At 44.3% G+C, this 22,124-nt stretch overlaps 1 protein-coding gene across 1 annotated transcript in view; it reads left to right on the forward strand.

Annotated features, from left to right (window-relative positions):
- The first annotated feature begins 227 nt into the window (after positions 1-227).
- Positions 228-22,124, forward strand: part of LOC133568039 (AP-2 complex subunit mu-A-like) — a 50,628-nt gene continuing 28,731 nt past the window's right edge. The window contains exons 1-4 of the mRNA XM_061919746.1: positions 228-386; positions 5,048-5,169; positions 19,363-19,628; positions 19,715-19,797. Of these exons, the coding sequence (XP_061775730.1) occupies positions 5,096-5,169; positions 19,363-19,628; positions 19,715-19,797 (423 nt within the window). The 5' untranslated portion in view covers positions 228-386; positions 5,048-5,095. The remainder of the gene's footprint in view (positions 387-5,047; positions 5,170-19,362; positions 19,629-19,714; positions 19,798-22,124) is intronic.

Below are 22,124 nucleotides of genomic sequence, written 5' to 3' on the forward strand. Positions count from 1 at the left end.
CTCATTAATGTAGTTCTTATGAGCAACAATTATGTGCTCCAATCACTACATCACAAAAAAAATAAGAGTTGTAGAAATTATTGGCAACTCAAGACAGCCATGACATGATGACTGTGATTATCCCATCAAGCATCATTTAATAATTAAAAAAAAAAAAATATTGCAGCGTATCGTATCCCAGATCTGGGTGCGGTTTACTCGCCGTTGCAACCGCGCCTTTTCCGGCCCGTGCGCGCGCACGTCAGTCAGGTCAGCTGACACATCGGCGGGCACGAGCAGGAAGAAGAAGCCCCGAATAGCGGCCGCGAGCACCGGAGGGGACGCACGCCTACTCTCATTTAAGCCACAGCGGAGGCCGAGCGGGGGGACTGCCGGTGGAACGTGGGGTGAGTTCAACACCGTCAAAAATGGCGAAGACGTCCGAGGGGAGAAATGAGGTTGTTTATACCCGGGCTAAACCTTCCATTCTCGGGTCGTGCTAATGTTAGCTGCCGCTGGCGACAAGCTCGCGTTAACATAGCCTGGTAACGGAACTGCGGAGGTTTTTCCCTTTCAAATTAAAAGTTCAAAACGTCGAACTTGTACTAGTTTTTATAATATGAACATTGGTATATGCAGCCTTGTGTTTGCATTTATATATCTGCATGGATATTTGTAGTGTTTTAAAGAAAAACACGACGGTGGCGCTTCTGACGGGTTTTATTTTATCGTACCGGAAATCAATTTAAAACGTCGCAGCTGCTCAACATGGCGGAAATTAGCCAGCTAACGCCACATCTCATTCCCGGGTTAGTCTCATCCATCAGTTAGTTGAAGGTCAGGCCTGCTGTCGTTTATCGAGCCTTTTCCCCGCAAATATAGTGAATGTAGCCGCCTTGGAAATGAGGAAAACCGGCAACATTTATGAACGCCGAGAGAAAAAAAAACGGGCCCGAACGAGCAGACATCTTGACTCCGGCTGATTAGACGCATTAAAGTCGGGTTTTGTGTGTGGGGTCACGACGCGGTGATTTCCCGCTTCCTTTTGACGCCGTGTCCGTGTTTGTTTAACCGTCGCTCAATCCATCAATGTTTATTTATATAGCCCTAAATCACAAGTGTCTCAAAGGGCTGCACAAGCCACAATGAGCCCACATAAGGGCAAGGAAAAACTCACCCTTGTGGGGGCGTCGACAATGACAGTGAGAAACCTTGGAGAGGACTGCATATGTGGGCAACCCCAACCCCAAAGGGACCGAAAGCAATGGATGTCGAGCGGCTCTAACATGATATTGTGAAAGTCCAATCCATAGTGGATCTAACATAACCGTGAGAATCTAGACCAGGGGTCGGCAACCCGCGGCTCTTTAACAACTCTGATGCGGCTCAGCTGCACAATCGCCGACCCCCCAGATTGTTGCGGGGCGATTCCGGAATTCAATGCCTCTCCCGGACATCACCAATTTTCACTCTGACTACAAAATTAAGGGTGTGCCGTGATGATATTACTCTTCACCTCCTCTTGAACGTCATCGCGCCCGCCATTCACGGAATGCTAGTTGCGTCCTCTTGAACGTCATCACGCCCGCCATTCACGGAATGCTATTTGCGTGCCGACCGGACACATGCATTTCGCTGCTTCTATCGGCACATGTATGAGATTGCAAGGCATACTGGGTGACACAGAGTACACTGACGGTGGTGATATAAACAACTTTAACACTCCTACTAATACGCGCCACATTGTGAACCCACACAAAAGAAGAATGACAAACACATTTCGGGAGAAACTCCTCACAGTAACACAACATAAACGCAACACAGCAAATACCCAGAATCCTTTGCATCCATGACAATTCCTGACTATGTTACACATCCCGCGAGCACCAACCCCCCCCCCCCCCCCCCTCCCTGCGTGGTTGAGATGTGCGGGGCTTGGTGCTCGCGGGGTGTATAACGTAGTCAGGAATCGTCATGGATGCAAAGGATTCTGGGTATTGTGTTGTGTTACTGTGAGGATTTTCTCCCGAAATGTGTTTTTCATTCTTCTTTTGTGTGGGTTCACAGTGTGGCGCATATTCGGACAAGTGTTAAAGTTGTTTATTTCACAACCGTCAGTGTACTCTGTGTCACCCAGTATGCCTTCCAGTCGTGTGCGTGCATCTGCTGAAGCTTCTCACAACATTTTGCTGGACTGGCAAGCAGTTTGTTCATGTTGTAGAAGGTGTTTAAGGCAATGGCTTCATAGCATGCCCTTATTCTTGTCATCTGGGTGACCACCAGCTGATATTGGCGAGAATAGTTGCGGCTCCCATTGTCTTCCTCATTTTGTGGAACGGGTCGAGATGGCTCTTTGAGTGGTAAAGGTTGCCGACCCCTGATCTAGACCAAAGTGGATCTAATATAGTAGCGAGAGTCCCGTCCAAAGTGGAGCCAGCAGGAAACCATCCCAAGCGGAGGCGGATTAGCAGCGCAGAGATGTCCCCAACCGATACACAGGCGAGCGGTCCATCCTGGGTCCCGACTGTGGACGAGCGGTCCATCGTGGGTCCCGACTGTGGACGAGCGGTCCATCGTGGGTCCCGACTGTGGACGAGCGGTCCATCGTGGGTCCCGACTGTGGACGAGCGGTCCATCGTGGGTCCCGACTCTGGACGAGCGGTCCATCCTGGGTCCCGACTCTGGACGAGCGGTCCATCCTGGGTCCCGACTCTGGACGAGCGGTCCATCCTGGGTCCCGACTCTGGACGAGCGGTCCATCCTGGGTCCCGACTCTGGACGAGCGGTCCATCCTGGGTCCCGACTCTGGACGAGCGGTCCATCCTGGGTCCCGACTCTGGACGAGCGGTCCATCCTGGGTCCCGACTCTGGACGAGCGGTCCATCCTGGGTCCCGACTCTGGACGAGCGGTCCATCCCGGGTCCCGACTCCGGACGAGCGGTCCATCCCGGGTCCCGACTCCGGACGAGCGGTCCATCCCGGGTCCCGACGCCGGACGAGCGGTCCATCCCGGGTCCCGACGCCGGACGAGCGGTCCATCCCGGGTCCCGACGCCGGACGAGCGGTCCATCCCGGGTCCCGACGCCGGACGAGCGGTCCATCCCGGGTCCCGACGCCGGACGAGCGGTCCATCCCGGGTCCCGACGCCGGACGAGCGGTCCATCCCGGGTCCCGACGCCGGACGAGCGGTCCATCCCGGGTCCCGACGCCGGACGAGCGGTCCATCCCGGGTCCCGACGCCGGACGAGCGGTCCATCCCGGGTCCCGACGCCGGACGAGCGGTCCATCCCGGGTCCCGACGCCGGACGAGCGGTCCATCCCGGGTCCCGACGCCGGACGAGCGGTCCATCCCGGGTCCCGACGCCGGACGAGCGGTCCATCCCGGGTCCCGACGCCGGACGAGCGGTCCATCCCGGGTCCCGACGCCGGACGAGCGGTCCATCCCGGGTCCCGACGCCGGACGAGCGGTCCATCCCGGGTCCCGACGCCGGACGAGCGGTCCATCCCGGGTCCCGACGCCGGACGAGCGGTCCATCCCGGGTCCCGACGCCGGACGAGCGGTCCATCCCGGGTCCCGACGCCGGACGAGCGGTCCATCCCGGGTCCCGACGCCGGACGAGCGGTCGCTCTAGGTCCCGACTCTGGACACCCAGTACTTCATCCATGGCCACCGGACCGGTCCAATCCAACCGTGTTCGTTTGACATCTGACATATTACAGGCGGTTTAGCTCGGTTGGTAGAGCGGCCGTGCCAGCAACCTGAGGGTTGCTGGTTCAATTCCCGCATCCGCCATCCTAGTCACTGCCGTTGTGTCCTTGGGCAAGACACTTTACCCACCTGCTCCCAGTGCCACCCACACTGGTTTGAATGTAACTTAGAGATTGGGTTTCACTATGTAAAGCGCTTTGAGTCACTAGAGAAAAAGCGCTGTATAAATATAATTCACTTCACTTCATCTCTGTTCCGTAGTAGAGCTTGACTGTCATCTTTCGGGAATGTAAACAATGGAACACGGGCTGTGTTTGTGTTGCTAAAGTCGGCCGCAATACACCGCTTCTCCCCTACAGCTTTCTTCTTTGATGTCTCCATTGTTCATTGAACAAATTGCAAAAGATTCAGCAAAACAGATTCCAGAATACTGTGGAATATTGCGATGAAAACAGATGACTTAATAGCTGGGCACGACGCTGGCACAAAATGTCCTCTACAATCTGTGACATCACGCGCAGGCGTCATCATACCGAGACGTTTTCAGCAGGATTTTTCCTCGCGAAATTTACAATTGCACTTTAGTAAATTAACCCGGCCGTATTGGCATGTGTTGCAATGTTGAGATTTCATCATTGATATATAAAATATCAGACTGCGTGGTCACTAGTAGTGGGTTTCAGTAGAAGAAGAATTATGAGAACCACCGTCCATCTTATTGAAAATGGGATATTCTTCATCTCAGTATGTTTATCATGACTGACTTAATTATTTACTACAACAACTGTTGTATTAATCATTCATTGTGCTACACAAATAAGTCAAATGTATGTATGTGTTTTGTAAACACTCTGAAGTGGGAAAGGGTTTAGGATTAAATAAGCCTTGCTACTTCCTACTCCTTTTCGAACATGATGTAAAGTGAAATAAGAAATTGTGTGATGTATTATGCTGTAAGTGTGTTCATGTTCTAAATAAACTAAAGAAAGACAGCAAGTAATGGTAGCCACTAGTGCCAATATGTAGTTGGTGTCATGGAGCTCCACACTGGTAATCCGGTGTTAATCTCACAGTGGACGTAAACACTGAGGCGAGAAAGGCAGACATAATGTGTAATTTCCACGCAATGTTTGGATTTGCGTGCGCCACACGTGTCCCCCCCAGTGTGCAGCTGCAGGCTAGAGTCAAGCAGCCATGAAATGGTGTGTAGGAGCCAGAGATAGCGGATGTAAAGGACAACCGTCTCCCTGTCTTGATGGCCGCTAACTCCGCGCTTTCACTTCTTCCTCATCACCCCATTTTCCATCCCCCTTCTTCCATTTCCTTCCTCCCTCAAACGCCTGTTGTGTGTCCTCTCAGGCGGAGTTTGGTTTCATCATGGCCTGTGGGGTCTGAGAAGCAGCCACGATGATTGGAGGATTGTTCATCTACAACCACAAAGGGGAGGTCCTCATCTCCAGGGTCTACCGAGATGATATAGGGTAGGTTTTTTTTTTTTTTTTTTAGCTTTTCGGGGGACACCCAGATTGCAGCCTGGTTGAACAATGCTCCAAATAAAGGAAGGAGGAGGTGTTTTTTTTTTTTTTTTTACCTCTTTCTGAAAATGCTCGATGCCAGAGGTCCATAACCTTTATGACTTCGAGGCCCAATTGTTCCACTTAATTTGGAACTGCACTTTAAAAAAAAAAAAATGTTTCTGTCCACAATCATTGTGAGAGACAAGAGCACACGTGTCTTTTTTTTTGGTTAGGATCTAGGACCGTTGTAGCCTTCAGAACCCTCCATCCCCTTTTTATATACACACAGCCAGTATATGTATATTGTGGTAACAGACACCTTCATAACAATATGTACAATATACACACTGCAGATATATATATAATGTAGTAACAGACACCTTCATAACAATATGTAATATGTACAATATACACACTGCAAATATATATATATATAATGTATTAACAGACACCTTCATAACAATATGTAATATGTACAATATACACACTGCAAGTATATATATAATGTTGTAACAGACGCCTTCATAACAATATGTAATATGTACAATATACACACTGCAAGTATATATATATATAATGTAGTAACAGACACCTTCATAACAATATGGAATATGTACAATATACAAACCGCAAGTATATATATAATGTATTAACAGACACTTTCATAACAATATGTAATATGTACAATATACAAACTGCAAGTATATATATAATGTATTAACAGACACTTTCATAACATGTAATATGTTCAATATACACATTGCAAGTATATATATATATATATATATATATATATATATATATATATATATAAAATGTAGTAACAGAGACATTCATAACAATATGTAATATTTTATACACACACAGCAAGTGTGTGTGTGTATATATATATGTATGTATGTATGTATGTGTGTATATATATATATATATATATATATATATATATATATATATATATATAAAATGTAGTAACAGACACTATTATAACAGTATGTACAATATACAAACTGCAAGTGTGTGTGTGTATATATATATATATATATATATATATATATATATATATATATATATATATATATATAAATACATGTAGTAACAGACACCTTCATAAGAATATTAACTGTAATTTGGTCATTCTATGCACAGCCAGAACTAATTATTTGCCCCATTTCCATAGCAGCGCACTTCCGACTTCCCGCAACAAATATATTCCTACTCCCGGATTTAAACGCGAGTGTGTTCTAATCATGGCAGACTTGGTAACATACAACACAGACGACTATTTTTGTACAAATGGGGATTCACAACCTTATGTTTTTGAGGATGAATATACGGAGGAGGAACTGCTGCTTATAGACGCGAGCACAAAGAAGAGGCTGAAACGTTGGAGCAGATGGAAGCCGAAAGAGTGCGACATGGTCACACTGCAAATCTGGAACTTTTGAGCCAAGCTATGCCAAATTAATGGATTGCTTACCCAAATCAATTAGAAACAGGCAATTGTCCATGGAGTGAGTCACTATAATATTGATCATGATACATGCAGCACATCACCGTACACTACAGTACATACACTGTCTGGCTAGCTGTGTACACACAAAACATGAAATAATACTTTACAAACACTGTAATATGATTGTTAATGTTTGTCACTTAGTGCACATTGGTGTTCTATCACAGTGTTGTGTATAACAAACTCAAACGCCTTTCGTGTTGACGTAGGAGCTCGCTTATCTCTTTCCGTAGTTGTACTTGTCTCTCATAAGGATTGAACGATAAGCTAAATCCAAAAACTTGCAGTTCCCCTTTAACTTTTACTAACTCAGAGGCGATGCAGGAGCTCACTGGCTTAGTATGTCAATATAGCAGCATGAGCTAGTTGGCGCTCTGTGATCAAGGCGCCGCTAACAAAAAGTCCCTCACGTAAGCACTTGAAATAACAATATTGGTAATACTTGGTTAATACTCAGGTCACGAGATGTAAATGGAGTATTGTTGCTGTTTTTGCACGTTTTTTTTTTTTATATTGGGAATAGACGAAGTGACGTCATTTTCTGTCTTACTTTATGGATTGTGAATAATAGGCAACATTCTAAAAATAAAAGTGCAGCTCCTCTTTAGGATTGTTTTTATAGATACATGTAGGGCTGGCCTTTTATTAATGTTATCATTATTTTTAGGCCATATCGCGATACACCATATATATCTCCATATTTTGCCTTAGCCTTGAATGAACACTTGATGCATATAATCACAGCATTATGATGATTCTATGTGTCTACATTAAAACATTCTTCTTCATATTGCATTAATATATACTCATTTTAAAATTTCATGCAGCGGGCACCCGGACTTAAACAAGTTGAAAAACTTCTTCGGGTGTTACCTTTTAGTGGTCAATTGCACAGAATATGTACTGTACTGTGGAATCTACTAAGAAAGGTTTCAAGCAATCAAAGAGGGAAATCACAACTAAGTCAATTTCCCAAAAGTGTATTTATTATACAGTTAAGCAGTGGCACAAACATTCATGGCATTTCAAAACAAAAAGTGCAAGATTGTCAGACATTTTAAAACAAGCTATTAGTGCACTTTTGTGCATGATGTCACACAAGATATTTCAATAAGTTTCAAATAAAAATGAGCTGCATAATAGGAAATCAAATCGTGTATGTCTTTCGCTACTTGGTAGGTTCCTGCAGATGTTATCTCCTTCTGTTGACAATTTTTTTATACGGTGTTGATCTGGAATTGGTTGCATGGGCATTTTGTGGATGTGGCACCGAACGGAGATGTTGACATGCAGAGTTTCAAGTCGTCCTCAACCTCTTTGGCTGAGAGAGCCATAGAAGCCAAATATTTTAAAAAGTATTTCCGTGAGAGCCATATAATATTTTTTTTTTAAGACTGAACACAACTAAATGCGTGCATTTTTAAGTAAAACCAACATTTTTATAGTATAATAAGTCTCTTATTCTTTTTAATAACACTGTTATACTGAAGCGAACCAACAATACATAAAATACTTCTTACCATTAATGTGACTTCTTAAACTGGTGCGGTAGAAACCAGATGGATTGATTAAAATGCATGAGAATGTTTTATATTTTGAATGTTATTTTTGACACTATGACTACCAGCGGAATTATTAATTACTTATCGTGTTAAGCAATGTCAGCTAAGATTTATCTGAGAGCCAGGTGCAGTTATCAAAAGAGCCACATCTGGCTCTAGAGCCATAGGTTCCCTACTCCTGCTCTAGCGGGTGACTTTTCAAATGATGCTACAAATTAGCAGTGCTGCTAGTTTTTGTAGCAACGCTTTTGCCGCATACTTGATATATTACTGTTCAACATCTTCCCGCTTGAAGCCAAACCACTGCCAGACGATGAACTGTTTTTCTTGGGAATTAATTCTTCCTTCATTTGTTACTAGATTCGCACCTTCTTTCTCTGAAAGAATGTTTTAATGTTGACTCATAGAATCATCATACTGCTTTGATTATATGCATCAAGTGTTCATTCAAGGCTAAGGCAAAATATCGAGACATATCTTGCATCGTGACATAGCATAAAAATATTGCGATATTAATAAAAGGTCATATCACTCAAGGCTATTTTATTTTTAAATGTGTAACTGACAAAATAGACCAACAATGTCTGCTACAGAGAATGCTGGTTATCAGAATTAGAATAATAAAGAATGGAAAAGTCGGGCTCACCAGTCGTTAGTTTTTTGGAATCATTGCCCCTGGAACAATTTAGTTGAACAACCCTGATACAGTAGTGACTCCAAAATAACTCTCTTTCTCTGCAAAAAATGACATGTTGTCACACACACACACACACACACACATACACATACACACATACACAGACCAGTGACCTTGAGAGATGCAACTCTTAACAGAGAGCTGCTCAAAAAGTGTGTCAAAGGTCGGGCAGGATGGCAAACAGAGTGTTATTATTGAGATGATCGTGATCAGTGAAGCAGCTGATAGACATCATTGATACAAATATGATTTCACTGATACTGAAGGATCATTAGTTTTATCTGAGAAATATTTTTCAAAACTATTTTTTTAAACAAGGGCCGTCTTACTTTCTGAAAATATCCTATAAGTGGTAGTGGGTTCAGGTTCGATCCTAAATGGCATTGTGGTATCACAGCTGGTAAAAAGGCAGAGCGTTAACTTACTGACAATGTCTTAGTCATGCAGGCTTCAAGAGCATTCGCATTTTTATCGGCTTTGTGCGTTTGTACCAAGCGACGTGAACAGAAGGTGAATGATCTTTGACTCTTTGTGCAGTGACGCTAGCATCACACAGTGCAACTAGTTAGCATGTAGCAGCTAACATGGATAAAATGATCACAAAACCAAAGGCCACCGCACAAATGTGGGAATATTTCAGTTTAAACCTTTGGAACAAGATGAGACTATCAAGACCGAGGAACCAGTTTGCCAAATTCGCGCGAATACAACAACGCTTACTCGAAATACAACTACTCGGCAGTCCAAACTCACTTCCTGTTCGGTGAATGTTAACAAGATAGTGCTGCCATTTAATACGGTTTTAAAACTAGCATTTTTTTAAAAGTGTTGTCATGTTGGTGTTCCTCACTCGGAATCTGCCAAACTTAATTTTGTTTTGCATATAACCGTTAATAGAGCTGCTTAAAGTGTAGTGTTTGTATTGGTACTTTGCACTTTTGCTTAAGAAGGTCTGAACTTGATTGTCAGTTAAGTCATGTTCAACTCTACCTCTGCCTGCACGTTCAATACTGAAGTGTAACGTTGTTTGTCCATACTTTACTTAGCTATTTTATTTATTGTTACGGCTATGTATATTTCAGCCTCCCATCACCCTCTTTGGGATATTTAATTAATTAATTAAACTATATATGTGCAAAGTTTTGGTAACCGACGAAGTATATTTGTTTTATTTTACATGGATATTTAAATGTTGCCATTTCAAATACAATTTTAAAATACACATACAAGTTTACTGCATTTTACAGTTAATACATGCATTATTATTAGGTATTATTAAATCAATGGTTGATTGGGTCTCATAAAAAAATAATGGCAATAGTATCATTTATCGGGAATGATTTTTTCGTCAAACAAAATGTGTCTTTGGCCCAGCCCTGCTGACACTCGCAGAAACCCGGCTTGGTTTTGTTTGCATGTATGCGTCTAGCGTGTTGTCTGCTGGTGGTATTTCTGTGTAAAGAGTACAATATAACTTGATCCATAAGTGCACCAGGTTGTTTGCTGGTTTATTGTCCGCATATATAGGACATTTCTCAGCAAAAAGGACAATGTTGCTTCATGGTTGTTAGTTCTTGTATACAGAAACCTACTTTCCGTTTACATTCTGTGACCCATAAAGGAAGAAGGAGACCAATGTTTTTTGGTTGGGGGCGGGGGGGTACTTTTAAGCCAGTGATTTAACACCTGGTCAGGTAAGTAGGGCTGCACGATTAATCACTTTTAAATTGTAATCTGATTAATCAATTATGATGTCAAAAGAAAATCATTACATTTTCCTCATGCCTTGTGACGTATTCGCCTGGTGAACGGAATATCTGCCTCCACAAGCCCAGAAAGTGTGCCTAAAACAGCATGCAAAGCGTGTAGAATGTTATATGGTTTCAATACCGCACTATCAGCAACAAAAGAACTTATGTACAACTCTGTGGTATACTCTCATATGGATATTTATACTTCCTCGTATCACCACTAGTACTATCGTCTACACTTCCAGTTTTGCTCTACTGCTAAGACTTCTGGGTAATGCAGTTACTCTACAAGTACTATCACACAGAAAACCTCCAGAAGAATCCCAACTTTTATTCACTTAGATTCAGTAAGTGCTAAGAAGTTGAAGACACAGTTTAGAGCAGGGGTGTCAAATGTACGACCCGCGGTCCGCAAGGTCAGTTTTTTAAATATAAAAAATGAGCTTTTAAATAAACTGCTGTTCTAAATGTGTCCACTGGATGACGCAATAGCAATTCAAGTGTAACCTACGTCACACATGACAGTGTTTAAAGATGACATGTCAGCTGACTTTAAGCGCCCTCTGGCTGGGCTGCCAATACTTTAATAAGCGCAGGTGCTAGCAATCAGCTGCTCCCGTTGGCGGGAGTGTCGACGCACAATACCTTCTTTCATTGTAAATTATCCACTCAACGAATGAAATAGCCAAACGGTAAGATGCTTAGACTATAGTAAACATGACTATCATCTTTGTAGTTAGTGTTCCATGTAGGGCTCGCAATTGGTTGGATGCTCGATACGCACCCTGAACTCCATTGTAAAAATGTGTGTTTCTACATTTGTTGTGATTGATATATTTTATTTCATACTTAAATCTACTATGTTCACATTGGTTAAGTTTGTAGTTATTTTACCCTAAGCTTCGGACACCATGTTTAATTATCATTGTAGTATTTGAATGATTATAAATGAATGTGCTGTGGCCGTATTCACATTTCACCATGGCAGCGGTTTGAGTAAACAATCGTTTGCTTTTCTAAACGTTTTTAATGAACTGCCAACACGAGAATGCTAAACAGGAAGTGCTTAAAGTTAAATGGCGCTGTAAAAACTCTTAGGCAAAGTCCAAGTTCATTGTGTTCTTCATGGTGTTCAACTGCAACAGAGTTCCAAGTGTTTTGCCAAGAGGATTATTTTTAGCGTGTACAGTATTTTTGGGATTATAAATCGCAGTTTTCTTCATAGTTTGGCGAGGGGTGTGATTTATACTCTGGACCGACATGTTTGTGAAATTATTAACACATTACCGTAAAATATCAAATATTATTTAGCTCATTCACGTAAGAGTCTAGATGTATATCAGCAATCGTCACACACACGTCAACCAATAAAAATTTGGCAGGGGCGGATCATGGCAGAAGTGCATTGTGAAAAAAAAGATGCTACCTGCTACTACTTCAGTACCTATGAAAATTGATCATTTCAGCATTGGCGGTAATTTAGGGAATGGCGTGGCGCAGTGGGAGAGTGGCCGTGCGCAACCCGAGGGGCCCTGGTTCAAATCCCACCTAGTACCAACCTCGTCACGTCCGTTGTGTCCTGAGCAAGACACTTCACCCTTGCTCCTGATGGGTGCTGGTTGGCGCCTTGCATGGCAGCTCCCTCCATCAGTGTGTGAATGTGTGTGTGAATGGGTAAATGTGGAAGTAGTGTCAAAGCGCTTTGAGTACCTTGAAGGTAGAAAAGCGCTATACAAGTACAACCCATTTATTTATTTAATATTTATTTATTTAATTTATAAAAACTGAGATTAGCGATTAGGAGTGACAGATTGTTTGGTAAAGGTTTAGCATGTTCTATATGTTTATAGTTATTTGAATGACTCTTACCATAATATGTTAGGTTAACATACCAGGCATGTTCTCAGTCCGTTATTTATGCTTCATATAACGTACACTTACTTATTATTGTTGTTCACTATTCTTTATTTTAAATTGCCTTTCAAATGTCTATTCTTGGTGTTGGATTTTATCGAATAAATTTCCCCCAAAAATGCGACTTATACTCTAGTGCGACTTATGTTTTTCTTTATTTATTATGCATTTTCGACTGGTGTGCCTTATACTCCGGAGCGATTCATAATCCGAAAAATACGGTATATTTTCTGAATGTGCTTGTTCTATATTTGGCCAAAGTAAAACAAAGAAAAGAATATGAAGTTGTGTTTATTTTTTAAGTTAATGTGCCATGAATTTCGTGGTCCGGCCCGTGTGGGAATAGATTTTTCTTCATGCGGCCTCTGAGCTAAAATGAGTTTGACACCCCAGGCTTAGACACACTCGTCGATCGTTTGGTAACACTATGCCCTCCGTTTTCTACCGCTTGTCCCTTTTGGGGTCGTGGGGTGTGCTGGAGCCTATCTCAGCTGCATTCAGGCGGAAGGCGGGGTACATCCTGATCCTGGACAAGTCGCCACCTCATCACAGGGCCAACACAGACGACATTTACACTCACATTCACACACTAGGGACCATTTAGTGTTGCCAATCAACTTATCGCCAGGTGCATGTCTTTGGAGGTGGGAGGAAGCCGGAGTACCCGGAGGGAACCCACGCAGTCACGGGGAGAACATGCAAACTCCACATAGAAAGATCCCGAGCCTGGGATTAAACTCAGGACTACTCAGGACCTTCGTATTGTGAGGCACATGCACTTAACCCCCCGTTTCACCGTGCTGCTATATATGTTAACCAGTGCTGCTCAAAGTGTGGCCCAAGGGCCATTTATTTAATGCAGCGTTTTTATATGTTTTTAATGTAGAACATTGTAGAAACAAAATAAACATCCATCCATCATCTTCCACTTATCCGAGGTCGGGTCGCTGGGGCAGCAGCCTAAGCAGGAAAGCCCTGACTTCCCTCTCCCCAGCCACTCCGTCTAGCTCTTCCTGGGGGATCCTGAGGCGTTCCCATGCCAGCCGGTAGACATAGTCTTCCCAACGTGTCCTGGGTCTTCCCCGTGGCCTCCTACCGGTCGGACGTGCCCGAAACACCTCCCTAAGGAGGTGTTCGGGTGGCATCCTGACCAGATGCCCGAGCCATCTCATCTGGCTCTTCTCAATGTGGAGGAGCAGCGACTTTACTTTGAGCTCCTCCCAGATGGCAGAGCTTCTCACCCTATCTCTAAGGGAGAGCCCTTACGTAACCAAAACAATACAAAGAGAATGCCATCGTATGTTAATAATACTAACAGAGACACTCGTCAACGCGTTAACATATTAGTTCATGTTGATTACTTTACGATAGCACGTACAAATGTGTGTGAAAACACTCCTACAGTAATCACACATGGGATGGTTTAGTAAGTATGAATTGTTTTAGTTGTATTGTAAAACTTACAAAAGTTGCTTGGAGAGAAGAAACGCTATAGACAATTAGTAGTCGGAACGGGATAGATACAACAAGAAGTACATTTGCAACATGCAGCACCTGTATCAGCACCTACTTAGTGGTCTAGTGGTTAGAGTGTCCACCCTGAGATCGGTAGGTTGGGAGTTCAAACCCCGGCCGAGTCATACCAAAGACTACAAAAAAATGGGACCCATTGCCTCCCTGCTTGGCACTTGGAACTATGGGTTAAATCACCATAAATGATTCCCGGGCGGGGCACCGGTGCTGCTCACTGCTCCCCTCACTTCCCAGGGGGTGATCAAGGGGATGGGTCAAATGCAGACGACAAATTTCACCACACCTAGTGTGTGTGTGACAATCATTGGTACTTTTTTAAGTTTAGTTAACAAATATGTCAGAAAGATGGCACCATAGCACACACCTGTTTAGTGCCTCTGTCGGTCATGAAAACTATTTGTTGAATACAAAACATTATTGCCGTTAGCAAAGAAAAACCCACCAATTAGGTGCACGTTTTATAAGCCGCAGGTGTAGATAAAAAGTAGCGGCTTGATGTCAGAAAAATATGGTTATTTGCCGCCTTGGAGGCACTGTGGAGGGACGTTAGCCGTTAGCGTTTGTTACAGCTTGAGGCGGTCAAATCTGAGACTTTCTCATCAACACGCATTATCACAACATAGGGAGGTTTAGCTCGGTTGGTAGAGTGGCCGTGCCAGCAACTTGAGGGTTGCAGGTTCGATTCCCGCTTCTGCCAACCTAGTCACTGCCACTGTGTCCTTGGGCAAGACACTTTAACCACATGCTCCCAGTGCCACCCACACTGGTTTGAATGTACTTAGATATTGGGTTTCACTATGTAAAGCGCTTTGAGTCACCAGAGAAAAAGCGCTATATAAATATAATTCACAATTCACTTCACTAATAGTATTAAAAGATCCATCGTCGGCCACATTTATATGGAGTAACCCTATTATAGACATACAAAATTATATTTGTACCCTTTGTGTGACTCAAGCAACATGCTAACTCAGCCATTTTCTTCTTTAAACACCAAGTTCAATAGAAAAATGTCAAATCTGTGTTAGCGCAGGTTTGTGCCTCATAGAATCTTCTCGTCCTGATCTTCTTTCTGGTTGAGCCACACCGCTTTGAAAGTCCACGGACTACCCAATACGACCATGTTTACTTCAACTCACCCTCATTTTGTCTTGCAGTAAAGAGCCATTGTTAGGGCAAATTCTCTCCTGATGATATCATGATCAACACCACCTGTCTGCGTGTACGCCATGCACGAAAATGTCTCTTGTGCATTTTTGCTGCTCTTCATCCTCTTTTCCTCTTTTATCACCATTTCCCCCGATCCGTCCGTAACGGCCCATGTAGGAATAGGTAAGCCAAGTGCACGCATGATCTCTCCGTCCCCGTTTTCTAAATAGTTCCTACTATTCTAAACTGCATGCCCATTATTTCCTCCCAGCATGAGTCACCTGCCATGAACCGAACCCATCACACAAGAGTAACGAACAAAAGCCAGCTAGTCATTATTTATTTGTTGGGTACGAGCAACGAAGTTCGCATGGAGTTTGCGCATGAGATATGATGGTTGTTGAAGGGGAACTGCACTTTCTGTGGAATTTTAACTGTCAGTCACAGTCCGACTGTGGACAGGAACACATGTGTTTCCTTCTTTATGCATTCTAACTCATTAAAGAAAGCTCTCAAAAGTAGCTAACAATGGAGGTGGTTGGCAACAATGTAGCTAACAATGGAGGTAGTTGGTAACAAATGGAGGTAGTTGGTAACAAATGGAGGTAGTTGGTAACAAATGGAGGTAGTTAGTAACAATGGAGGTAATTGGTAACAATGGAGGTAATTGGTAACAATGGAGGTAGTTGGTAACAATGGAGGTGGTTGGCAACAATGGAGTCAGTTGGTAACAATGGAGGTAGTTGGCAACTACGTAGCTAACAATGGAGGTAGTTGGTAACAAGGTAGCTAACAATGGAGGTGGTTGGCAACAATGTAGCTAACAATGGAGGTAGTTGGCAACAAATGGAGGTAGTTGGCAACAATGGAGGTAGTTGGCTACAATGTCGCTAACATATGGAGGTAGTTGGTAACACATGGAGGTAGTTGGTAACAATGTAGCTAACAAATGGAGGTAGTTGGTAACACATGGAGGTAGTTGGTAACAATGTAGCTAACAAATGGAGGTAGTTGGTAACAAATGGAGGTAGTTGGTAACAATGTAGCTAACAAATGGAGGTAGTTGGTAACAAATGGAGGTAGTTGGTAACAATGTAGCTAACAAATGGAGGTAGTTGGTAACAAATGGAGGTAGTTGGTAATAATGTAGCTAACAATGGAGGTAGTTGGTAACAATGTCGCTAACAATGGAGGTAGTTGGTAACAATGTCGCTAACAATGGAGGTAGTTGGCAACAATGGAGGTAGTTGACAAAAATGTAGCTAACAATGGAGGTAGTTGGCAACAATTCAGCATATAAAGAACTCTTTTGTATACATGCTGTAAGTGTAACGTTTAAACTGGCACATTTATAATATGTAATATTTACATGATTTGGTCATTTCAAGCATATTTTCTCAGGAACATCACAAAGTTCGCTATTAATGACTGACTTAATGAGAGCCGACAACTACTACTTTGGAACAAATTATGATCCAGAACCTTATATTTTTTAGCCTGAACCTAAGGAGGATGAACTCCCAAGTTTTAAAAGCCAAGTGCTTTGCAGATCCAGCATTGCTAAGCAAAAAAAAAAAAAAAACGAAACAAGAAATACAAAACAATCACTTGCCGAGATGCTGACTGATGGGATATTGATATCTTCCTGTTTGAATGAAGAATGGATGATACTCCTCACGCAAGTAAAACAAAAAACAAGTACTATAAGAGTGTGAGGCATGAATTCTAATCCAGCACAAACATTTAACTACTCTGAGGCGATGCAGCAGCTCAATAGCTGCACAAGCTAATTACCTCTCTCTGATCACGGTGCCACTAAAAGTAGTTCTTCCGCATTAGGGCTTATAATAACAATACTTTCCCTATTACTTCACAGGCAGGTCACGACATGTAAATGGAGTTTTGTCGGTGGTTTTTGGGTGTTTTTATAGGGCTTTATGGGCGCAATGTATTACTCCTATTACCTTTATTGTTAGCCACTGCCGTATTTTACACGTTAGAGTGCCTCAAAAAAGAAAACCATGTTTATGTTTTCTTGTCTTGCATTGAGATTGTGAATGATAGGCCAAAAAAATAAAGTGCAGTTCCCCTGTGAAGCAGAAGCTCATTTGTAGGATCGCAACGAAATTGGATTGACTTATTTAGGCTCTTGGAAGTGCAAACATTTGCTTTTTATATACTTTTTACATACAAGGTTTGTCTCGAGGCAAACTATTATGTTAGTTGACAAGAAGGGCTGTAAAATGGTTGTGAAGATCGCTAAAGATGTCGCTTGGAATGTTTATTTATGCCTTTTTTCTCTGTGAGCATCACACTTGTTGCCGACCCCTGATCTAGACCAAAGTGGATCTAATATAGTAGCGAGAGTCCCGTCCAAAGTGGAGCCAGCAGGAAACCATCCCAAGCGGAGGCGGATCAGCAGCACAGAGATGTCCCCAACCGATACACAACCGAGCGGTCCATCCTGGGTCCCGACTCTGGACGAGCGGTCCATCCTGGGTCCCGACTCTGGACGAGCGGTCCATCCTGGGTCCCGACTCTGGACGAGCGGTCCATCCTGGGTCCCGACTCTGGACGAGCGGTCCATCCTGGGTCCCGACTCTGGACGAGCGGTCCATCCTGGGTCCCGACTCTGGACGAGCGGTCCATCCTGGGTCCCGACTCTGGACGAGCGGTCCATCCTGGGTCCCGACTCTGGACGAGCGGTCCATCCCGGGTCCCGACTCTGGACGAGCGGTCCATCCCGGGTCCCGACTCTGGACGAGCGGTCCATCCCGGGTCCCGACTCTGGACGAGCGGTCCATCCCGGGTCCCGACTCTGGACGAGCGGTCCATCCCGGGTCCCGACTCTGGACGAGCGGTCCATCCCGGGTCCCGACTCTGGACGAGCGGTCCATCCCGGGTCCCGACTCTGGACGAGCGGTCCATCCCGGGTCCCGACTCTGGACGAGCGGTCCATCCCGGGTCCCGACTCTGGACGAGCGGTCCATCCCGGGTCCCGACTCTGGACGAGCGGTCCATCCCGGGTCCCGACTCTGGACGAGCGGTCCATCCCGGGTCCCGACTCTGGACGAGCGGTCCATCCCGGGTCCCGACTCTGGACGAGCGGTCCATCCCGGGTCCCGTCTCTGGACGAGCGGTCCATCCCGGGTCCCGACTCTGGACGAGCGGTCCATCCCGGGTCCCGACTCTGGACGAGCGGTCCATCCCGGGTCCCGACTCTGGACGAGCGGTCCATCCCGGGTCCCGACTCTGGACGAGCGGTCCATCCCGGGTCCCGACTCTGGACGAGCGGTCCATCCCGGGTCCCGACTCTGGACGAGCGGTCCATCCCGGGTCCCGACTCTGGACGAGCGGTCCATCCCGGGTCCCGACTCTGGACGAGCGGTCCATCCCGGGTCCCGACTCTGGACGAGCGGTCCATCCCGGGTCCCGACTCTGGACGAGCGGTCCATCCCGGGTCCCGACTCAGGACGAGCGGTCCATCCCGGGTCCCGACTCAGGACGAGCGGTCCATCCCGGGTCCCGACTCAGGACGAGCGGTCCATCCCGGGTCCCGACTCAGGACGAGCGGTCCATCCCGGGTCCCGACTCAGGACGAGCGGTCCATCCCGGGTCCCGACTCAGGACGAGCGGTCCATCCCGGGTCCCGACTCTGGACACCCAGTACTTCATCCATGGCCACCGGACCAGTCCAATCCAACCGTGTTCGTTTGACATCTGACATATTACAGGCGGTTTAGCTCGGTTGGTAGAGTGGCCGTGCCAGCAACCTGAGGGTTGCAGGTTCGATTCCCGCTTCCGCCATCCTAGTCATTGCCGTTGTGTCCTTGGGCAAGACACTTTACCCACCTGCTCCCAGTGCCACCCACACTGGTTTGAATGTAACTTAGATATTGGGTTTCACTATGTAAAGCGCTTTGAGTCACTAGAGAAAAAGCGCTATATAAATATAATTCACTTCACTTCACTTACAAGAGATCTATGTTCTAACTTCCAGCTAAGTTCCTCTCCCGTCTTGCCTCCTTGCCAATCCAGACGCAACGCGGTGGACGCGTTCCGCGTGAACGTGATCCACGCGCGGCAGCAGGTGCGCTCTCCGGTGACCAACATCGCCCGCACCAGCTTCTTCCACGTGAAGCGCTCCAACATCTGGTTGGCGGCCGTCACCAAGCAGAACGTCAACGCCGCCATGGTGTTCGAGTTCCTCTACAAGATGTGCGACGTCATGACGGCCTACTTTGGCAAGATCAGCGAGGAGAACATCAAGAACAACTTTGTGCTCATCTACGAGCTGCTCGACGGTAAGAAGTCCAAACTCCCCGGATCAGATGCATGTTGTCCTACTTTGTCTCTTATTGGAACTTTCATTTTTTGTTTGTTCACACAGAGATTCTGGACTTTGGATACCCCCAGAACTCAGAAACTGGAGCACTGAAGACCTTCATCACTCAGCAAGGCATTAAGGGACAGGTCAGTGTCCTCAATGATCTAAGTTTTCAGCTCTTTTTTTTTTTTATAGTTGTATCTATGGTTCTTATTTCCTTCAGGACTATTTAGGGCCTAATATCTCGATATTTTTAGGCCACGGTATATATCTCGATATTTTGCCTTGGCCTTGAATGAACACTTGATGCATATAATCACAGCAGTATGATGATTCTATGTGTCTACATTAAAACATTCTTCTTCATACTGCATGAATGTATGCTACTTATAAACTTTCATGCAGAGAGAGATATCACAACTAAGTCAATTCACCAAAAGTGTATTTATTAGGGGTGTAACGCTACGTGTATTTGTATCGAGGACCGAGCACCATCGGACGGGGTGCTGATGGCGAGACACAGCTGGCCGGTGATTAGATTTCACAGATGGTACGTGGTAATCTTATCTGTATTATTTAACAGTAAGCGGCCGGGAGCAGGAGAGGAGAGAGGATACGGACGTGACTGAAAAGTCACGTTCTGGGGTAGAAAGACTTTTGATGAAACCTATGTACGTTAAAACCTTTGTTAAAAACTGCACGCTTAGCTCTTGTGCCGTGTCTACAGTGGAACTGCGAGGAAGCAACTTCCACTGTCACAAATTTCGCTGACGAGAGGCTAGTAAAAGTCTCAAACACCCATTTTTATATTCTTAACAGGAAGTCGTAAACTGGGTAACACAAGGCATATTGACAGAGCTTAAACCATTGTTACTATAACAATATACAAGATTAATATAGGTTGCCTCTCTCTCTTCCCTTTCATCTTTCGGTATTCCTTCTTTTTTCTTTTCTTTTTTTTTAATTTATTTATTTATATTATCTTTCTAGCTATCATTATGTATACGTATCGTTGCATTTGAACAACTTTATTGTTGATAATAGTGGTAATCTATTGGTTTTGTTCATGATCAATAGCGCTTTTTCTATTTGTATTTGTATTGCTCCAGTTTTAGTGTAAAAATGCTCATTGTCGTTACTATATTATTTATTTCACTAACTGCTTATTTGCTATCACTTTTACGATCATATTTGTACATATTATGTATGTGCTGGTGTTGTTCTATTGTTGTTGTTGTTATTGTTGTATTTGCTGTTGTTGTTTTTGTCTCTCTGTCTAATCCCCCTCTTATCCCCACAATTTCCCCCTCTGTCTTCCTTTTTTTCTCTTTCTATCCCCTCCTGCTCCGGCCCGGCTGCACCAAATGATAATATAAATACATTTAATAAAGTCACATTCAAATAAGACAACAAGAGAAGTATCTTACACTTCTCTTTTGTAAAGTAAATCTGAACAGCCGATATGGGCATTTACATCAACTATATGATTTGCCTGAGAAGCTGGACAGGACAAAAAAAAAAAAAAAATAATTTAAAAAATAACAGGAAGTCGGCCATCTCTTGCCCAAAAGCAGGAGTTGTACTTTTAACAAACTTCTCCAAAGGACTTTGACTAAATCAACCGCGGTTGAAATGACTGATACTTGAGAGATGGGCGAAGATAAATTGCGAAGGAATTTTGTCTGCGTCTTAATATGTGGGCGTGGCTTGGCGCCAAACTTTGATATGATGGTTCACCACAAAATGTTCAACATTTGTACGACAAATTCAGATCTTAATCATAATTGGTTCAAGTGATGATGATGCCACTTGAAGTTCTAGATGTGCCACTAACAATTTGTACCCACTCGTAGTGGGCAGAGCCTGGCGGGAAAAAAAACTTACCTGACTTTAAAGGATCCAATCTCCTTCCAGACTGTTGTAAGGACTTTAAGGTCAGGAACTAATCATGACTAGATGTTTAAAAAGACACTAGGATTGCCCCCTTTTGCTAGAAAACTAAAACAGAGGTAACGTCCTATCACATGCTCCAGTTTTCCCATTTTCACGAATGACGTGACGGCATGCGTCATTCGCCAACTTGTGCAAACCCTGAGGTGCACGAGGGCCCATTCAACGCTGCTTGCAACTTTAAAGGGGAACATTATCACCAGACCTACGTAAGCGTCAATATATACCTTGAAGGTGCAGAAAAAAGACCATATATTTTTTTAACCGATTTCCGAACTCTAAATGGGTGATTTTTTGCGAATTAAACACCTTTCTGTTTATCGCGCTGGAGGCGATGACGTCAGAATGTGACGTCGCCGAGGTAACACAGCCGCCATTTTCATTTTCAACACATTACAAACACCGGGTCTCAGCTCTGTTATTTTCCGTTTTTTTGACTATTTTTGGGAACCTTGGAGACATCATGCCTCGTCGGTGTGTTGTCAGAGGGTGTAACAACACTAACAGGGAGGGATTCAAGTTG

The sequence above is a fragment of the Nerophis ophidion genome, linkage group LG14 (assembly GCF_033978795.1).
Source record: "Nerophis ophidion isolate RoL-2023_Sa linkage group LG14, RoL_Noph_v1.0, whole genome shotgun sequence".
NCBI lineage: Eukaryota > Metazoa > Chordata > Actinopteri > Syngnathiformes > Syngnathidae > Nerophis > Nerophis ophidion.